Source organism: Branchiostoma belcheri, unplaced genomic scaffold (assembly GCF_001625305.1).
Source record: "Branchiostoma belcheri isolate BF01 breed outbred unplaced genomic scaffold, Haploidv18h27 scaffold8, whole genome shotgun sequence".
In the NCBI taxonomy this organism is placed as follows: Eukaryota; Metazoa; Chordata; class Leptocardii; order Amphioxiformes; family Branchiostomatidae; genus Branchiostoma; species Branchiostoma belcheri.
In genome coordinates this window covers 2,551,757-2,567,324 of record NW_017804464.1, presented here as the reverse complement: position 1 = coordinate 2,567,324, position 15,568 = coordinate 2,551,757, and the positions used below count along the sequence as shown (strand labels likewise).

Here is a 15,568-nt window from a genome sequence, read left to right as displayed (position 1 = left end):
CACGGATCTTGGAGCGCGCCTGACGCCACTGTTCGATCTCTCGCTCTCTGGCTTCAGAAAGCGGCGCCATGTTGATGATGATGACGAAGAAGCAGAGAGGACAGACTGTACCACTTGTAGAACAGGGGTCAGAGGGTGTGATCAGACTTTTCCTCTGCATAGCGGGTTATACCACAGATTGTTCAAGCAATATGCTTGATAAAGCGGCACATCATCGAGGTTCAAAATCAAACTCGCCCTTATAATTCTTCTGTCTAGAAATGTGACATTGAATCCGAGACATAGGATTGCTTTGACAGCTTTCCTTCTTTGGGTATAACGGTTACTGGGTTTATAATGTCTATATTATAACGTTTACCAGTCACATAGCTCAAAGGAAAGCAACAGAAAATACTATTAAATGCCGTTTTTTTCAGTAGTGTACACATTAAAAAGTTGACAGGGAAAAAATTTAGCGGAATAATGTAAAAGAAATTGAAATAATGTGTAGACCATTGGAAAATAATACTTAAAAAGATGACAATCATGCAAATCAGCATCTAATTTGGATGGTTGATGAGGAAATTTTATAAATTTCTCGCGTTTCACCGCTAGGTCGTTGCCCTTCCCCCCTGTCCCAACTTTCAAAGTTATATGGGGGTTAACAATATATGACTTTTCAACAGCTCATATCCGGTGACTTTTCCTATTGCATGCAATGGTTTAATAAGGCCCCTTCTTTGCAACTGTGACGCGCGTCCAAAACAGACATCACGCCAGCACTTTCAAGATCATGCCGTCTCCTAGGTTACCCTGGAACCCGGAAGTATGTGGCCGGGAGTAATTGGGGACAATCCAGTAACACTTGTGAACTGGTGTGGTACAACAAGGTTCTTGTCGGCAAGATTACGCAAAAAACATTCGAGTATTTAAGAATACGTTAAGGGAACATGACATGCAAATTCTGTAATTAACATATCAGGCCTTACCGCACCTGTAGGATTTAAATTTTCACACCCCTCTCGAGGCAGAAACGGTCGGTCCCCTCATGCTTGCTCTTGTACTGACGTCTTGTGACTAGCCCAGAGGTCAGGCGGACAGAGCTACGACAGGTTCCCGAGATGGCCGAGACTAACCTGACCTTCCACGTCCCTCCGCCCTTCACGTTTGAGACCGACTTTAACGGCCCGGAGTTTCACCTGTGGTTCAGTAATGTCTGGAAAACAGGTGAGTGCAGACAACATATCTAAAGTCCCCCCTCCCCTCTTCGCCGGAGAGTGTCAAAAGTTCAAGGCAGAGAGCTGCAGTATTATAGGGTTATTGAGTTCAGTGATACTTATGCACAGTAAAGAGTATACATTACGTCTTCCATGGTTTACAGAAGAGAAGTCAAACCCTTCAGACATAGTTTTAGACATAGTTCTAGTTCTAGACAGCTACCTTCATCACGTAGACTATTTTATACTCTGTCAATGTTCTTTTATGTTTTTGTAATTTGCAATTAGCCTCCGGGCACGAATTTGCAATAAACTTTCATATATTGTTTCGTACATGTTAAGTTAAGTTAAGTTTACCCTCAACACGTTGCGTTACACGTGTAACAATCAGCTGACACTAACAGTTACCGCGGGGTCTAGATGTCACATTTATGTGAATTTGGTAGGTGGACGTTAATAAATCGATATGAAATGAGGTGACTGACAGATAAAAACTATATGTGAAAGGGAGAATTTGGGGATACTAAACAGCTAGCCACTCTAGACGCTGAACACCGCCATTTTCGTGAGATCTTTTGTATCTTATATCAAGGAACAATAGTCCGTGTTTTATATGTGACATTGCCTGTGGGCCAATTTTGCTGCGTAGACTTCTGAGAATCGAAGGCCACCTTTTGTCAATCAACAATCATTCCGCTCCACTTTTCAGCTATTTGCTCAATTATAAATTATCCACATGATACCAGGATTCATATTTCCACAACAATTCATAATAGTCACATTACTTCAGTATGTTACATGTTTTTCAGTTTTTCCATAAAAAAGGTCACATTTTTATATCTGTTAGTGTCAGTCCGTCCTATTAGTATGGACTATATAGTCCGGTGACAACCATGTGCCATAAAATTGTCGTTCTTGAGAAATGATTAACTAAATTGACCTTTACATGGTGGGATACGCAATCATCCACACGTAACACGTTCGGTCTTGTTGTGTTGACTGAAGGAAAACATACTGTTTTTGCTCTGTTTCCTCCTCTTCTTCTTCTTCTTCTCCAAACCAATAAGGTCATTGACCTGAACCAGACGTCTGTCACCATGGAAACTGGTGTTGGGTTACATCATGTTGAGCGCCATGCAGAACTGAGTTATTGCATGATCACCACATATATGAATTTGTTTGACTAAGAATAAAGAATAAACAAATCAGTAGTTTGTTTAGGTGGGCCATGTGAAGGTAAACATAATGCCTTTGCTGCAAATGTTACCTTTCTAGTTATAATGTGATTTTTAAATAAGCCTTGAATGCGGAAAAATCGTGTTTATTTGTTTATTTCTTCATGACCTAATTCCTTGGTGGCTACGGTCAGTAGTGCCGATCAAAGATCTGTCCTGTTTAGGGCGGTCAAAGTACTGGTTTAGGTAATGTTGACCCACGATAAATAGATGTGGCCGACTTCTACCTACCGGGCATGTGCGGTGTAACGCAATCGAAAAGGAATCGCAACACCACATGGTGTTACGCCACAACGTTGCAATTTGTCAATATACGTACACGTAAACTATTGAATACATACTACAGAGAACCGCAATGTGGTAAAATGTTGACTCTATGTCACCAACTGTCACTGAAAACTACGTATATGGCCACGGGGAAAAACTATAACATGACAGCGTTTTGGAATACAATCCTATAATTGTAATGTAAGAAGGGGCGTTCCGTTTCAGTATGAAGTGGCGTAGTTTTCCTTGTAAGAATATACTAGTATATGAGAAATAAGAATATATGAGTCTCGAACTCTACCAGGCTTCTGAAGCGGCTGGGAAGAGTAGAAATTAGCATAATAGACAGATGACAAGTCTGGGGAGTAGGTTAGTAGTACAGTTTTTGAGTGGCAAACTGTACTCCTTTAACGAACCAACTTCCCTGGCATGTTGTAACTTGGTCAATTTCTACTCTTTTTAGCCGCCTCTGAAGTCTGTTAGAGGCTAAGAATATTATCAACATGACACGTGCTGTCGGTAAGTAGAATGGGCGTGCCGCTTGCAACTTTGGCATTTATTGCATCAGATCTTCCACGTGTCGAACGGAGAAAAGTAATGAACTTTGAAAAGTAATGAACTTTGCCTGTACATAATCTAGGTATTTGTAATACCCACGAAGTTGGTCGCCCTGGCTATAGTCCTGTACCACGAAGTTGACCCGTATGTGCAAAGAGGTTAACCGCCAACCAGCGAGGTCACCAGATTAACGGATCGGAGGATCGGAGGATGAGAAAGGTTGATATAACTTATAAGAATGATCCCACACAAATTTTTCACGCATCCCTCTTGAAGCCCAAAATCTGACGCGCGTGTGAAAAAAATCCGTGTTGGCACTGGCGTCCTTGTACTTTTTTTCAGCAAGGTAAAGGTACGGTTTCTTAAAAGTAACATTTTGATTTGTCTAAATTTCTCAAAGGAACTACAAAGACTAACATAGTGACATGGCATTGAAATAATTGCATGGCTTGCAGGATATGTGCTGGCTGCGGCCTACGTGGTGCTGGTGTGGGTCGGGCGGTGGTACATGGAGGAAAGGCCCGCCTACAACATGCGCTCTCTCCTGGCCATCTGGAGCGCCTGCCTCAGTGTCTTCAGGTATGATTTTTCTACAAAAACTATTTCATACTAAAAAACCAAGATTTGTCTCGTTTTTTTCTCTTATTTAACAAAACATAACAGAGGCTTTCTGTGTTGAAACTGAACTAAGTTGCTGTAATTCACATAACAATTGATACTTTCTAATCTGTTCCCCACATCTTACAATAAAAATGATGCCTTAAAATGAAGACGTTGTACATCGATATGCCGTCTACACACATGTCCAGACCAAAGATATCATAGTAATATAGAATCTATTCGTCTTTTTCCTCAGCATTATGGGTGCCTTGCGTTTGAATGCGGTGTGGCTCCACGACTTCAGAGAGCGCGGCCTAACGCACAGCCTGTGTAACGGGCACTGGTTGACTGCACCCATCTCAGGGTTCTGGGCTGTGGCCTTCACTCTCAGCAAAGTGAGGAACACCTCATCATTCGATTGAAATAAGAAGATCATGTATATAAGATATTTTACCAAGTAAATATGCTTAAGGTCATTAAGTAATAAAATATGTCAATTTATGCATTTATAACGTTACTGAACTGTAACGAACGATTACCAACATGACACGTGCTGTCGGTATGTAGAATGGGCGTGCCGCTTGCAACTTTGGCATTTATTGCATCAGATCTTCCACGTGTTGAACGGAGAAAAGTAGTGAACTTTGCCTGTAAATAATCTAGATATTTGTAATACCCACAAAGTGAACCTGGTTATAGATCCTGTACCACGAAATTAACCCTGTATAAGTGCAAAGAGGCTGACCGCCAACCAGTGAGGTCACCAGATTAACGGATCGGAGGTTTTAGCGTTAAGGTCCTTTGTTTACTCACGACTTATTAATGCATTTATAACGTTACTGAACTGTAACGAAAGATACCTGTGAAAACAGCGAGCGCTACCAGGTGTAGAAGTAATTAATGACTCACTCTGGAGTAGACTGAAACTAACCATATCCGTTACAACCTGAGCCAAGCGGAAACACACACACACACACACACACACACACACACACACACACACACACACACACACACACACACACACACACACACACACACACACACAAGCATATAAAAACAACACCTCAATTTTTCATGGAGGTAACAATACATTTGTTTCTTAAATATTTTTTACCATAGGCAGTTGAGTTTGGTGACACGTTCTTCATTGTGGCGAGAAAGCAGAAGTTGATTTTCCTCCACTGGTACCACCACGCCCTGACCCTGATAGCCGTGTTCTACCAGTACGTCAACCTAACAGGCCCAGCACTGTAAGTACGGAGGCAACCAGAGAGTCCACACGTCTCTTCAGTAGCCTCTCCTTTTGCAACCCTACACTTGGTGTCAGCGGTGGGATATCTACGTTGAGTAGTTGGTTTAAAAGTAGCAAATTGGTGGACTGAATGGATTTTGTATGACTTACGCGCGGGTCTGCAACTTTTAACCAGAAGATTAGTGATCAAACGTGGGACTGATTTAGATTCAGATAATCATATGATGTAGGAAGGAGATTTCCTGTCGTGTCTTCTACTATGTATGTCGGAAATCTACGAGTGATTTCTTACTGTTAACGAAATCTATGAGTGTTTTCTTACTATTTACGAGAAAATGATAGCATTAAGAACATGGCAGTAATCAGGAATTAGTACGCTATCACCCAAAAGGCGGTGATACTGAAACGCCGGTGCGAGGATTTTGACTCCGAATGTCTATCGTTCTTTCGTTCTACTCTCTGAAGGTTTTTCATGTGCATGAACTTCTCTGTGCATGCGCTGATGTACCCGTACTACACCCTGAGGGCTTCCCGCGTTCGGGTTCCCAAGGCCGTTGCCATGGTGATTACAACCTTGCAGGTGCTTCAGATGATCACAGGTGTGTTGGTTATATCATTGCTTTTGATAAAGTTGTTTTTGATAAACCTTTTGACCACAACAGAAGCAAAAAAGGGACTATATATATACTTGTAGACGATTAACGAATTGTTTTGGACACGTGACATAATGAATCAAATGTACACGAAAGTCCATATGCATATTGCCTCTAGTCCGTGTTTTGCTGTTTTAGCTGTTTAATTGTTTTCAAACGCAACACGCTTTCATTTTCACCTATTGTATTGAGATTGGCAAACTATGGGAGTATATGTCATTTGTGTATGGGGGCGTCCCAAACAATTCTTAACATGCTATTATGTGTTTCTAGGCCTTGTTGTAATCTTTTATGTGTACGGAGTGGTGAAATCCGGGCGAGACTGCAACTGGAGCGACGAGAGTTTCTACACTATGTTCCTGGTGTACGGCAGCTTCGCCGTGCTCTTCCTCAACTTCTTCATGAAGTCCTACCTAGCCAAGCCGGTACGCGACAAGAAGGAATAGATGCCTCCGCCCCTGGGGCGTCGCCAAGAAAAAACACTTCGTCATGTCGAATTAACTCCCTGTGAACGCATTATGAGCATGGATGCACCAAGCCCTGGACTGCATTCTTTAGCGAGCGAATGTAATAATGAAAGAAAAATTCATCAAAGTGTTACTTTGCACTGTGCATTACAACAAATCTATAAAGGAAACAACTGTAGGAAAACAACCAATGATGATATAACTTCATACATGGCGGCATTAAATGTGTTAAAATATATTTACTAAAATGTTTAAAAAGGAAAGCCTAGTTTGCATGATTTACATGTATGCTTGATGTCAGATACAGAGAATGAAACGATTGTAATTGTAAAATGGCTCTATGGAACTAATGATGTACACAAAAGTGTTAGGTAGAGTGCAATCTATTACATATGTAATATTTACATATATTGTTGCGAGGCACATTTACTAACTAAGAGCATATTGAGACGATCGATGTGGATCAACTTTAATTTTTTTTTCATAATGACCTCTTGATACCTATTTTGTTACCATTGTGCAATCATGACGTTTCAGCACTGATGATGTATTTCAGTGTTTCTTCTTAACTAAGCTTTATACACACATAAACATCGGTGTATTACTAGTATACCGACGGACAGACAGACACAGAAACACATAGTATGAATATAACTTCCGAAAAATGTTTCATCAGGTTGATAAAGTATAGGATACGGGAGTTTTCTTTTACACAACCAAAATATAAAAACCTCACCTAAGTGCTGACGTTTTCGCCGCAAAAGCACCACCATATGAGGGATTAAAGAGGCCATCTACATCAGGGCACTCAGAGACGGGGGGCGCCACAGACTTTCTGAAAGCTATGATCTATTGCTCACGGAGTCACGTGTGTTATCTGCGTGACGTCACGGAAGCGTTGGATTGTTCATTTCTTGACAAAGACTGGAGTTGTACGGTCGAAAATTTGGGTGAGTCCAATTTGTTGTGTTGGAAAGTGCAGTTCAAACTTGTTACACGTAGTTTAGTGTGTCCTCTCGGCCGTCGACGTCGTAGTGCACCAGTAAGGCTGCGGCGATGCAGGCGGTGAAGGCCAGCACGCTGGAGCACACCGTCACGGAGATGACGCTGCCCACGGCGGCCACGATGGAGCCCATACTGGCGCCGATGACGATCTGAGACAGCTGGTTTTGGAAGGACACCAGCGCGCAGTCGATCCCCATGCCGCGGCGCTCCGACCCGTCCACGCCGGTACGGATGTACTGTTCGTGGAGGGGAGGGGGGTAATTTTAGCACGTTTCTCGTTCTGTCAGAAGCAACATTTTCCAAACCTGTCCTAGCTACACTGTACTTTCCTATCTCTAGTATCTTTAGCCAGAATAGTAGCCTAGTACTATAGAAATGTGGTAACGTCCCTTGGTGTAATCTCCAAGCAGATCTTTCGGTGGCTGCAGAGACAGTATCAAATTGGCCAGGCAGTATCTATTTGCCAGACAGTTACCATTTGCCACCCTATCGACGTGTATGGCCATGGCCAGTTCTAATCGTAACGCTTTTGCCGCCAGACATCTGCTTGGAAAATACCATGGTAGCCTTGTATTTTATTGTATGTATTATATAATCCGCAGTATCAAACCCGGGACCGATATTATAATGGTTCCGCGTCCATGGCCAACGCTCCAACCGTTGCGCCACCGACGCAAATAACGGAAAAGAGCAGATGAAGAAATGTCTTACCTTGTCCCGTGTGTGGTACCGTGAGATGAGTTTGTAGGGGATGTTGTTGAGGGTGCCGTACATAATCCCCATGACCGGACACAGGAAGATGATCTCCCAGCGCACCTCCGTCAGCTGGGCGATGATGGCCATACTGCCGATCCCTGCGCCGAACGCCAAGTACCCGAAGATGTACATGGTCCGGTACGACAGGTGGGTAAGGATCCGCTCCAAAGACACTGTGGTGAGAACAAAAACGACAATTTAAGAAGTTTCGTGAAATATGACCAAAAGGGCTAAACGTTCTATCCAACAATAAGTAAATTGGGACCAAATTTTCGACCGACACCGTCAGCCTTGTTCACGGAATGGACCCTTCTACTGGAGCTTCCCGGACGTGACGTCGGAAACACGTGATGGCAGCAAAGGATGTGTCAGATAACCTGTGTCGCCCCCCGTCGGAGTCGGTCGAAAATTTTCTCCAATCTACTCCTAACCATCATCACTGACATAGAAGACCGAAGATCACATAGACAAAGACTGCAATGTACTTACTTGAGTAGAGAGCACACGAGGCTGCGTTGATGGTGAGCCCCCAGCAGCCGATCATCACGCCCTGTTCGTACAGGACCCTGTCAGGACTGTCCACCGGGGCGCTCGGGTTCCCCTTGTACACCCCCCGGCCCATGAAGTCGGTGAAGAACAACATGACGGACAGGAAGCTCGCCCAGCCGAGGAAGTGGGACACGCACAGGCAGGCCAGTTCCTTGGGCATCCGGAGGATCGATCTGAAGTAGGCGGTGATGGACAGCCGCTGGGCCAGCTCGGTAGCCGGTGTGTCCCGGTTGTCTGTGTCTTGTGAAGCGCTACCGAAGTCTTCATCAGAAGGGTCCCCGCCGCCATGCAGGGACGACACTAACACCTTCTGCAAGCCTTTCTCACACGAGAGAACAGCCGGGTCGTCGCTCATGTACATCACGCCGTATTTAGGATCCACTGCGATGACGGTTAGGGGGTCTTTCTTCAGTGCATGTTCTCCCGGTCCCACTGACTGCCTCCTCGCACCTTTCTGAGGACCGACTTGCAGCGCACCTAGCGGCACCTCCGGTATACTGCAGAGGTTGAGCACGAGGCAGGCGGAGAAGATAACACACAGAATAACAAATATCGCGTGATATTCAGAACCTGGTAGGAAACCAAGTTTGGTCCAGTCGATCGCTCCTGTGGCGTAGCCAAGAAAGCCTCCCAAACCTGCCAAAGAACAGGACATTGGCTTTTTATTGGTTGACATACACCAATATGCAATAAGGCCACAGCAAGTGGATGGCATCAGCGCGCGCATTAATTTTCGCTTGATTTCGGAAAAAAAATTGCTGCCTTTAAAGAGAGTAGGCTCTGACTTAATGTTTTGTTTCTTACTGATGCAGTGATATTTAATGCTGACAGTGCATATTTGATGTTCCCGCTGAATCAAAACCATTGCACCAATGATTGAGTCAAAATTTTAAAATGTAGGAACCTTGTTTTTTCCGGCCCGCCTTTTTTCCGCCCGCTCACATTAGATTTGGAGTCTGCGGAGGATGTCATCCATAAAATTTACTTGCTGTGGCCTAACTAAGGCTTTTCATTGACGTCATAATAATTAGCATATGAATCTCTGTAACACAGACATACTGTAATCCAACATGGCGCATAGGAAAAGCCTGTATAACATGGCGGCTAAATTTGAACTTCAGTCGTAAGTATTACAGTTTTATCCTTACCTTTGCCAAGAAGGTTGTGTTTTCAGTGGCGTTAGTGTGTGTGCCTCTGTGTGTTTGTGTGTGATTGTGTGAGTGTGTGTGTGTATGTGTGTTATGAGTGTGAGTGCGCGTGTGTGTGTGTATGAGTGTGAGTGCGTGTGTGTGTGTGCCTGTGTGTGTGTGTGTGTGTGTGTGAGTGAGTGAGTGAGTGAGTGAGTGTGTGTGTGTGTATGTGCGTGTCTGTGTGTATGTGTGTGAGTGTGTGCGTGTCTCTGAGTGTGTGTGTGTGTGTGTGTGTGTGTGTGAGTGTGTGCGTGTGTGTGTGTGTTTGTGTGTGTGTGCGTGCGTGCGTGTGTGTGTGTGTGTGTGTGTGAGAGAGAGAGAGAGAGAGAGCGAGAGAGAGAGAGAGAGAGAGAGAGAGTGTGTGTGTGTGTGTGTGTGTGTGTGTGTATGTGTGAACACGATAACTTGATAAGGCTATCATGGATTGTTTTGATATTTGGTATTTGGGATGTGGGTAAGTCTTCATGAGACATCGAAATAATTAGATTTTGGGCCCCTGGTGGTTTGTTGCCGTAACGGCACCGGAACTCCCAGTTTTAATATCTCCTGATCTGATGCTATTTGGATGGTAGATAGCTCTTGTGCTCGGGAAGAAGTGACGTACTTTTAGGCCCCTAGCAGCTTGTTTGGGAACTACAGGGGCGTTTGTTTGAAAACGTTTAAAGTAAGGATAACCCAAGAACCGGTTGACAGATTGTCGTTACTTTTGGTATGTAGGTAACTTAGGTATTGCTTGACATAATTAGATGACATGTTTACTTTTTCTCCTACAGAAGTGCACGTACCTGACAGGACCCCCTGCATGTCCAGACCCCGCCTGCGGTCCCTCTCCACACAGTTGTCCAGCAGGTAAGCCTTGATCGGACTCTCGATGAAGTCTGCGGCGAAGTCGAACAAGATGGCGCCGAACATGCTGACGGCCAGGGTTGCGGTATGCGCGTTTTCCCGGTCTGCTTTCTGGCGGCTACGGCTGTGGTCTCCAACAATAACTGTAGCAAAAACAGATGTGTCATGTTTACCTTCACATGGCCCAGCTTAACATCAGCTTTGTTTGTTCTTACTCAAACACATTCATATACAATGTATATTGTGACCATGCAGGCCCTCTTGAACTCTGCATGGCACAAAGTGATCAATGTGAACCCACATACCGTGTACAACAGCGTCGCCGTTCAGAAAGAGCGCAAAGCCCAGAATAATGGCGATCCCGAACGCCAGGATGAAGGGGCGGCGGCGGCCCCACCGGCAGCGGCAGTGGTCGCTCACCGAGCCGAGCAGAGGCACGAAGATAAACCCGAACACTGGTGCGATCAGCCACACGATGCTGCAACAAGAGAGCACATTCGTTATTGAAATTAGCGTGCTTACAGACTGAGATGGTGACAGATAGTGTAGAAAAGGAGAGAGCCCGCTTCATCTCTCCTATTCCATCTCTGACGAACGTACCACCCATGTCGTTTCTGCTAGACTAAGTATCAAATCTATCGTGGTTTGAGGCAACTCTCTTCGAGGCTGCAGGGGCTCTTCGCTGCGGCAGTGCCCGACTAACTGTTCAGCCGTAGATGAGTTTTTGTGGTGGGCTATTGTCGTGCAAAACTCCTACGGGTAACTACTTGAGTCGGGCGGCGGAGAGCTCCTGCATCCCCGAAGAGAGTCGGCCCAAACCACGATAGGCTAGACACCAGGCTATGTAAACTCTTGCACAATGCACAAGTAGTGGATACACGAAGCTCTAGATTTCTGTTCTCAAGTGCTAAATTTTTAGAAGGAGTTTAGGTAAACATTGATGCATACCTGTACATCTCCCTGGGCATGCCGATGGTCATGAGAACGGGCAGCACGAGGGCGGCCTCCAGAGCGTAGCAGAACTCCCGCCCGAGCAGGATCGACCCGTTCATCAGCAGCTGCCGCCAGGAGCGCCGCGGCACGGCCGCCACGCCGGCGGGAGACGCCGCGGAGTCTCTCCGCAGCAGCGACGCCTGCTCTTCGGTCTTCATCTCTGCCGAGCTCGTCAGAGTGGAGAAAAAAACGACCAAAAGCTAAAAACTGTCCGTCTAAACGTAAATATCGGCTTCAAGCAAGCGGGTCTGAAAAGTATATAATCAGAACTGCTGAATCAGCGCTGTAGGTTGGAATTATAATCGCGAATTGTAATCGCAAAATTTGGTTTGATAGTGCTTTTGAAGCTTAGTCTGAAGATCTGTATCTGACATTATCAGAATCTTTATCCAAAGAGGAGGAATTGAGTATAATTGAGCCAGTTCCAGACCCCCCTCCCCCTCGACAGAGTGGAGCGTGACCTATTTTCAAGCCGCATTGTCAAAAATTAAAACAAAAGTCATCGTTCCAGTACGGGATGTCCAAGACGAGTAACTGAGTGCTACGAATGTACAGTAGAACTTGAGTAGGGAACCTCCAGTCTTAGTTCTGTGTCCACGTACTTACAGGAGGTTGCTTGAAATAGAAGAAGAAAATTTTCAAGCAGCAGGCAGAAAGAAAAGTGTTCCTAATGACTGCATGGCGAGTACTTTAAGACAATTACAAGATTATCACCAGAAATCCTTCTGAGTTCATAAAATCAACTTAGGAACAAGACTTATTTACCAGTATCTGAGAGACGAACCTACAATAAACTTCGTGTACGTTTGGTTTGCACAGTTTAAAGGTGATAACTTTGCAACATTTTGAATTATCGAAACAGAGGAAAGTCTTGATATTAAAGTGACGACCACCCTCAGAGAACCCAGCAAAAAAGCCTGATATCAGTTTATCTTTAAGCAGCTTAAAAACAGGTAAATAGAGTGGAGAAGACTTAATTTTGAATTGAATGCCAAAAGTAGGTCGGGCATAAAGAAGCTACCACAGAGATATCCCAATTTTGTCTTTGTAAGAGCGGCCTTTCCAGACAGTGCTTATTCAGAAAGCTTCGTTAACTGCTCTTAAGCTTATGTGCATGTAATGATGGAACTGTAGGTACGATCAGCTTTAATTTTTGAACCGCCTTCTAAACAGAGATAACTCTTTTGTTTTCGTCAATCAGCACAGGTGTCAATTTAGGAGTAAAAGATATGTATTTGTAGACGTTGACGATTTTCCTTTCTCGTTTGTAACTTTGGTAAACATTGTAATTTTGACATACCTCAGACGTCAACTAACACTCAGACAGATGATCACAGTGATCAACCAAACGTTTGCTTCTTGTAATTAGGTCAAGGCCTCAAAACACAGTCTTAATGGGCGACCCCTGGTCTATGACGCAGGTATAGAACGTAGTGCAAAAGGTGGCCAGGAGTAAACTGCGCTGTGTGGTATATAAAGGTATCGGCTTATACACCGTATGATTTGGATTGTGAAGATTTCCCTGTTCGTGTATAAATGCGCGGCATTACGCAACTGCGTTCCGGGGTGAGCCGGCTGCAGTTCCGTTGACCCCGGTAGAGGGTCAAATAAAACTAGTCGTCAAGATTTTAAAAAATCATAACTTTTTTCGGTTATTTTGTGGATCATACCGTATATTACAACATATTAGTTTGTGGTGTTTCTCTAGTGCACCGTACTATAATTTTTAACGCTTCGAAGTGAGTCACCTTGGGGTGCTTAACTATAGGAATCCCCATAGGGCGAAAACTGTGTTCTGCCACCTCAAGACAAAGCCGATGAGCAAACGTGTGTATATAATAGACCATAGGTCACAGCTTGTCTAGATCTGTCACTCAAATCTGTCATTGTACAGGTATATGTAGAAGCCGGTTGTAGAAAACATATGTTTTGCTTTGTGTGGATTTGCTTGGTCTTGTTTTGTTTTGTTTTGTGTGGATTTACTTGGTCTTGTTTTGTTTTGTGTGGATTTGCTTGGTCTTGTTTTGTTTTGTTTGGATTTGCTTGGTCTTGTTTTGTTTTGTGTGGATTTGCTTGGTCTTGTTTTGTTTTGTGTGGATTTGCTTGGTCTTGTTTTGTTTTGTGTGGATTTGCTTGGTCTTGTTTTGTTTTGTTTTGTTTTGTTTTGTTAGTGGATCTGTATTTGCTTGTTATCATTACCGTTTAGCGAGTATTACTAAAATACATAATTTTATTACACGCTCCTAATAGTTTGTACGTATTATCATATACATTGAAAAATGACACAGACTTTCCGTAGTCCTAGTTTCATTTTATTACTTACTTTACATCAAAGGGGCATTACGTAACATTTTTGCACCAAAATTGATATATTTTGATAGAAAATATCTTCCTGTGATTATCATTTACTTCCACTTTTCAGAGGATAAGCACCATATTCACAGACCAATAAAGGTACATTTTGTTTATGAAATAGACCTCCCTTCCAGTTCACATTGATTACAAAGATAGTTCAAGATATAGTAAGCTACAGTACCAAATAGCCAATACACCACGCACCTGTACAGTAGTCCATATATAGTATCACCGTCATAACACTCTGCTTCTTAGGGTTATCTTTTGATAAAAACTAAAAATATAACAATCATAAACCTCCCCTAATGCAGCATATAGTTTCAAATTAGCAAACAGTATGATACAACCCAACTCAAGGCCACAACACAGGTAGCCTGGGTTCCAGCCCCTTAGCACACTGGACACAAAATATCTCAGTGAGCCAGGATATTTTGTGTCCAGTGTGCTGTGGGTCTGGAACCCAGGCTACAACACAGGAGTAGAAAAAAGCTGAATGAAGAATTTTTTTTTTTAATTCGGGAAATTCTGGTTATATCCCCTTCACTCTAGAGGCGTAGTGAGCCGGCTATTCGAAGTGCATTCTTCAAAATTCGAGGGACATTCCAAATACTCAGGGTTTTTGCTTCTCACTTGAATGCTATCAGAATGTTTCGAACGCGTTTAGAATGCTGTTGGAGTATTTAGAGTGCTGTTAGAATACTGAGTTAGAATACACTTCGAATGCCCATTGGTATTTTTCCACTTCGAATGTACCTCGAAGAATAGGCACAAATATTTGGAATCTAGAACGAGGAATTTTCTAGAATGCACTTCAAATATCCAGGATTGGAAAATACTAACAAATTTCTTCCAGATGACATTCTAGTTTATTCCGCCTCTCGTGTGGGGGTATTATCGAAATATATACTAGTACTAGTATATGAAAAATATATGACAACAGTCTAGTGTTTATTACTCTTGATTCATTGAAAATATGACAACAGTCTAGTGTATCGTTCTTACTCTTGATTCACTTTACGTGTGACGAGTGTTGTTTTTATGATTTTGTGAGGCGTACAACATTCTTCTCCTATTCACTGCTACATGATATCTTGCCTTTGCTTACGTGGATATGAGGTATATAAATACTGTAGGGTATATCGTATAAACATATTCGTATAAAATAAGTTGCTATATATGTACGTGCACTTTTTGTTACATACATGTATATGCAGCTTCCCTCATCCAAATATATACCTGGTTGCCGTTCAATCGTTATCTTAGGATCAAGTGAGTGATCATCAGGGCTCGAAATCTCACCTGTATATGCAGGTTAGTGTAGCTAAAATCAGAGTTATTCAGGTATTTCTGATGTCTACCTGTACCTAACCTGCACTGGTCCATGTACAGGATATATGCAGGTTAGTGTAGCTAAAATCAGAGTTATTCAGGTATTTCTGATGTCTACCTGCACCTAACCTGCACTGGTCCATGTACTGGGCATATGCATGTTAGCGTAGGTAAAGTTGGAGCTGTGCAGATATTTCTGATGTCTACCTGTACCTAACCTGCACTGGTCCATGTACTGGGCATATGCATGTTAGCGTAGGTAAAGTTGGAGCTGTGCAGATATTTCTGATGTCCACCTGTACCTAACCTGCACT

The 15,568-nt window shown here is 43.4% G+C and overlaps 2 protein-coding genes across 3 annotated transcripts in view; one reads left to right on the top strand and one right to left on the bottom strand.

The window, feature by feature from the left end:
- The window catches only part of LOC109486408 (elongation of very long chain fatty acids protein 6-like), a 10,669-nt gene extending 3,585 nt beyond the window's left edge, over window positions 1-7,084 (top strand). Inside the window, exons 1-6 of one of the 2 annotated variants that reach the window (XM_019790242.1) lie at window positions 992-1,206; window positions 3,712-3,835; window positions 4,113-4,251; window positions 4,979-5,109; window positions 5,577-5,710; window positions 6,038-7,084. In XM_019790242.1, coding sequence (XP_019645801.1) covers window positions 1,101-1,206; window positions 3,712-3,835; window positions 4,113-4,251; window positions 4,979-5,109; window positions 5,577-5,710; window positions 6,038-6,210 — 807 coding nt within the window. In that variant the 5' untranslated portion in view covers window positions 992-1,100 and the 3' untranslated portion in view covers window positions 6,211-7,084. Of the gene's footprint in view, window positions 1-991; window positions 1,207-3,711; window positions 3,836-4,112; window positions 4,252-4,978; window positions 5,110-5,576; window positions 5,711-6,037 lie in introns of those variants that run through there. The other variant, XM_019790243.1, reaches the window with a different exon arrangement.
- Window positions 7,085-7,141: 57 nt separating this feature from the next.
- LOC109486286 (membrane-associated transporter protein-like) lies at window positions 7,142-11,758 on the bottom strand. Its single transcript, XM_019790077.1, has 6 exons — window positions 11,526-11,758; window positions 10,883-11,055; window positions 10,517-10,720; window positions 8,482-9,177; window positions 7,948-8,165; window positions 7,142-7,472 (listed from the first exon to the last, which is right to left on the bottom strand). The coding sequence occupies exons 1-6, from the start codon at window positions 11,726-11,728 to the stop codon at window positions 7,224-7,226; spliced, it is 1,743 nt and encodes a 580-aa protein (XP_019645636.1). The 5' UTR covers window positions 11,729-11,758; the 3' UTR covers window positions 7,142-7,223.
- Window positions 11,759-15,568: the final 3,810 nt, after the last annotated feature.

Excerpts from the sequence above, each read along its gene's own strand:
- LOC109486286 (XM_019790077.1), bottom strand. The coding sequence starts at position 11,728 with ATGAAGACCGAAGAGCAGGCGTCGCTGCTGCGGAGAGACTCCGCGGCG. Across the intron at positions 9,178-10,516 it reads CATGCAGGGGGTCCTGTCAG|GTTTGGGAGGCTTTCTTGGC; the intron begins GTACGTGCACTT and ends GTTCTTTGGCAG. Across the intron at positions 7,473-7,947 it reads GGTACCACACACGGGACAAG|TACATCCGTACCGGCGTGGA; the intron begins GTAAGACATTTC and ends CTCCACGAACAG.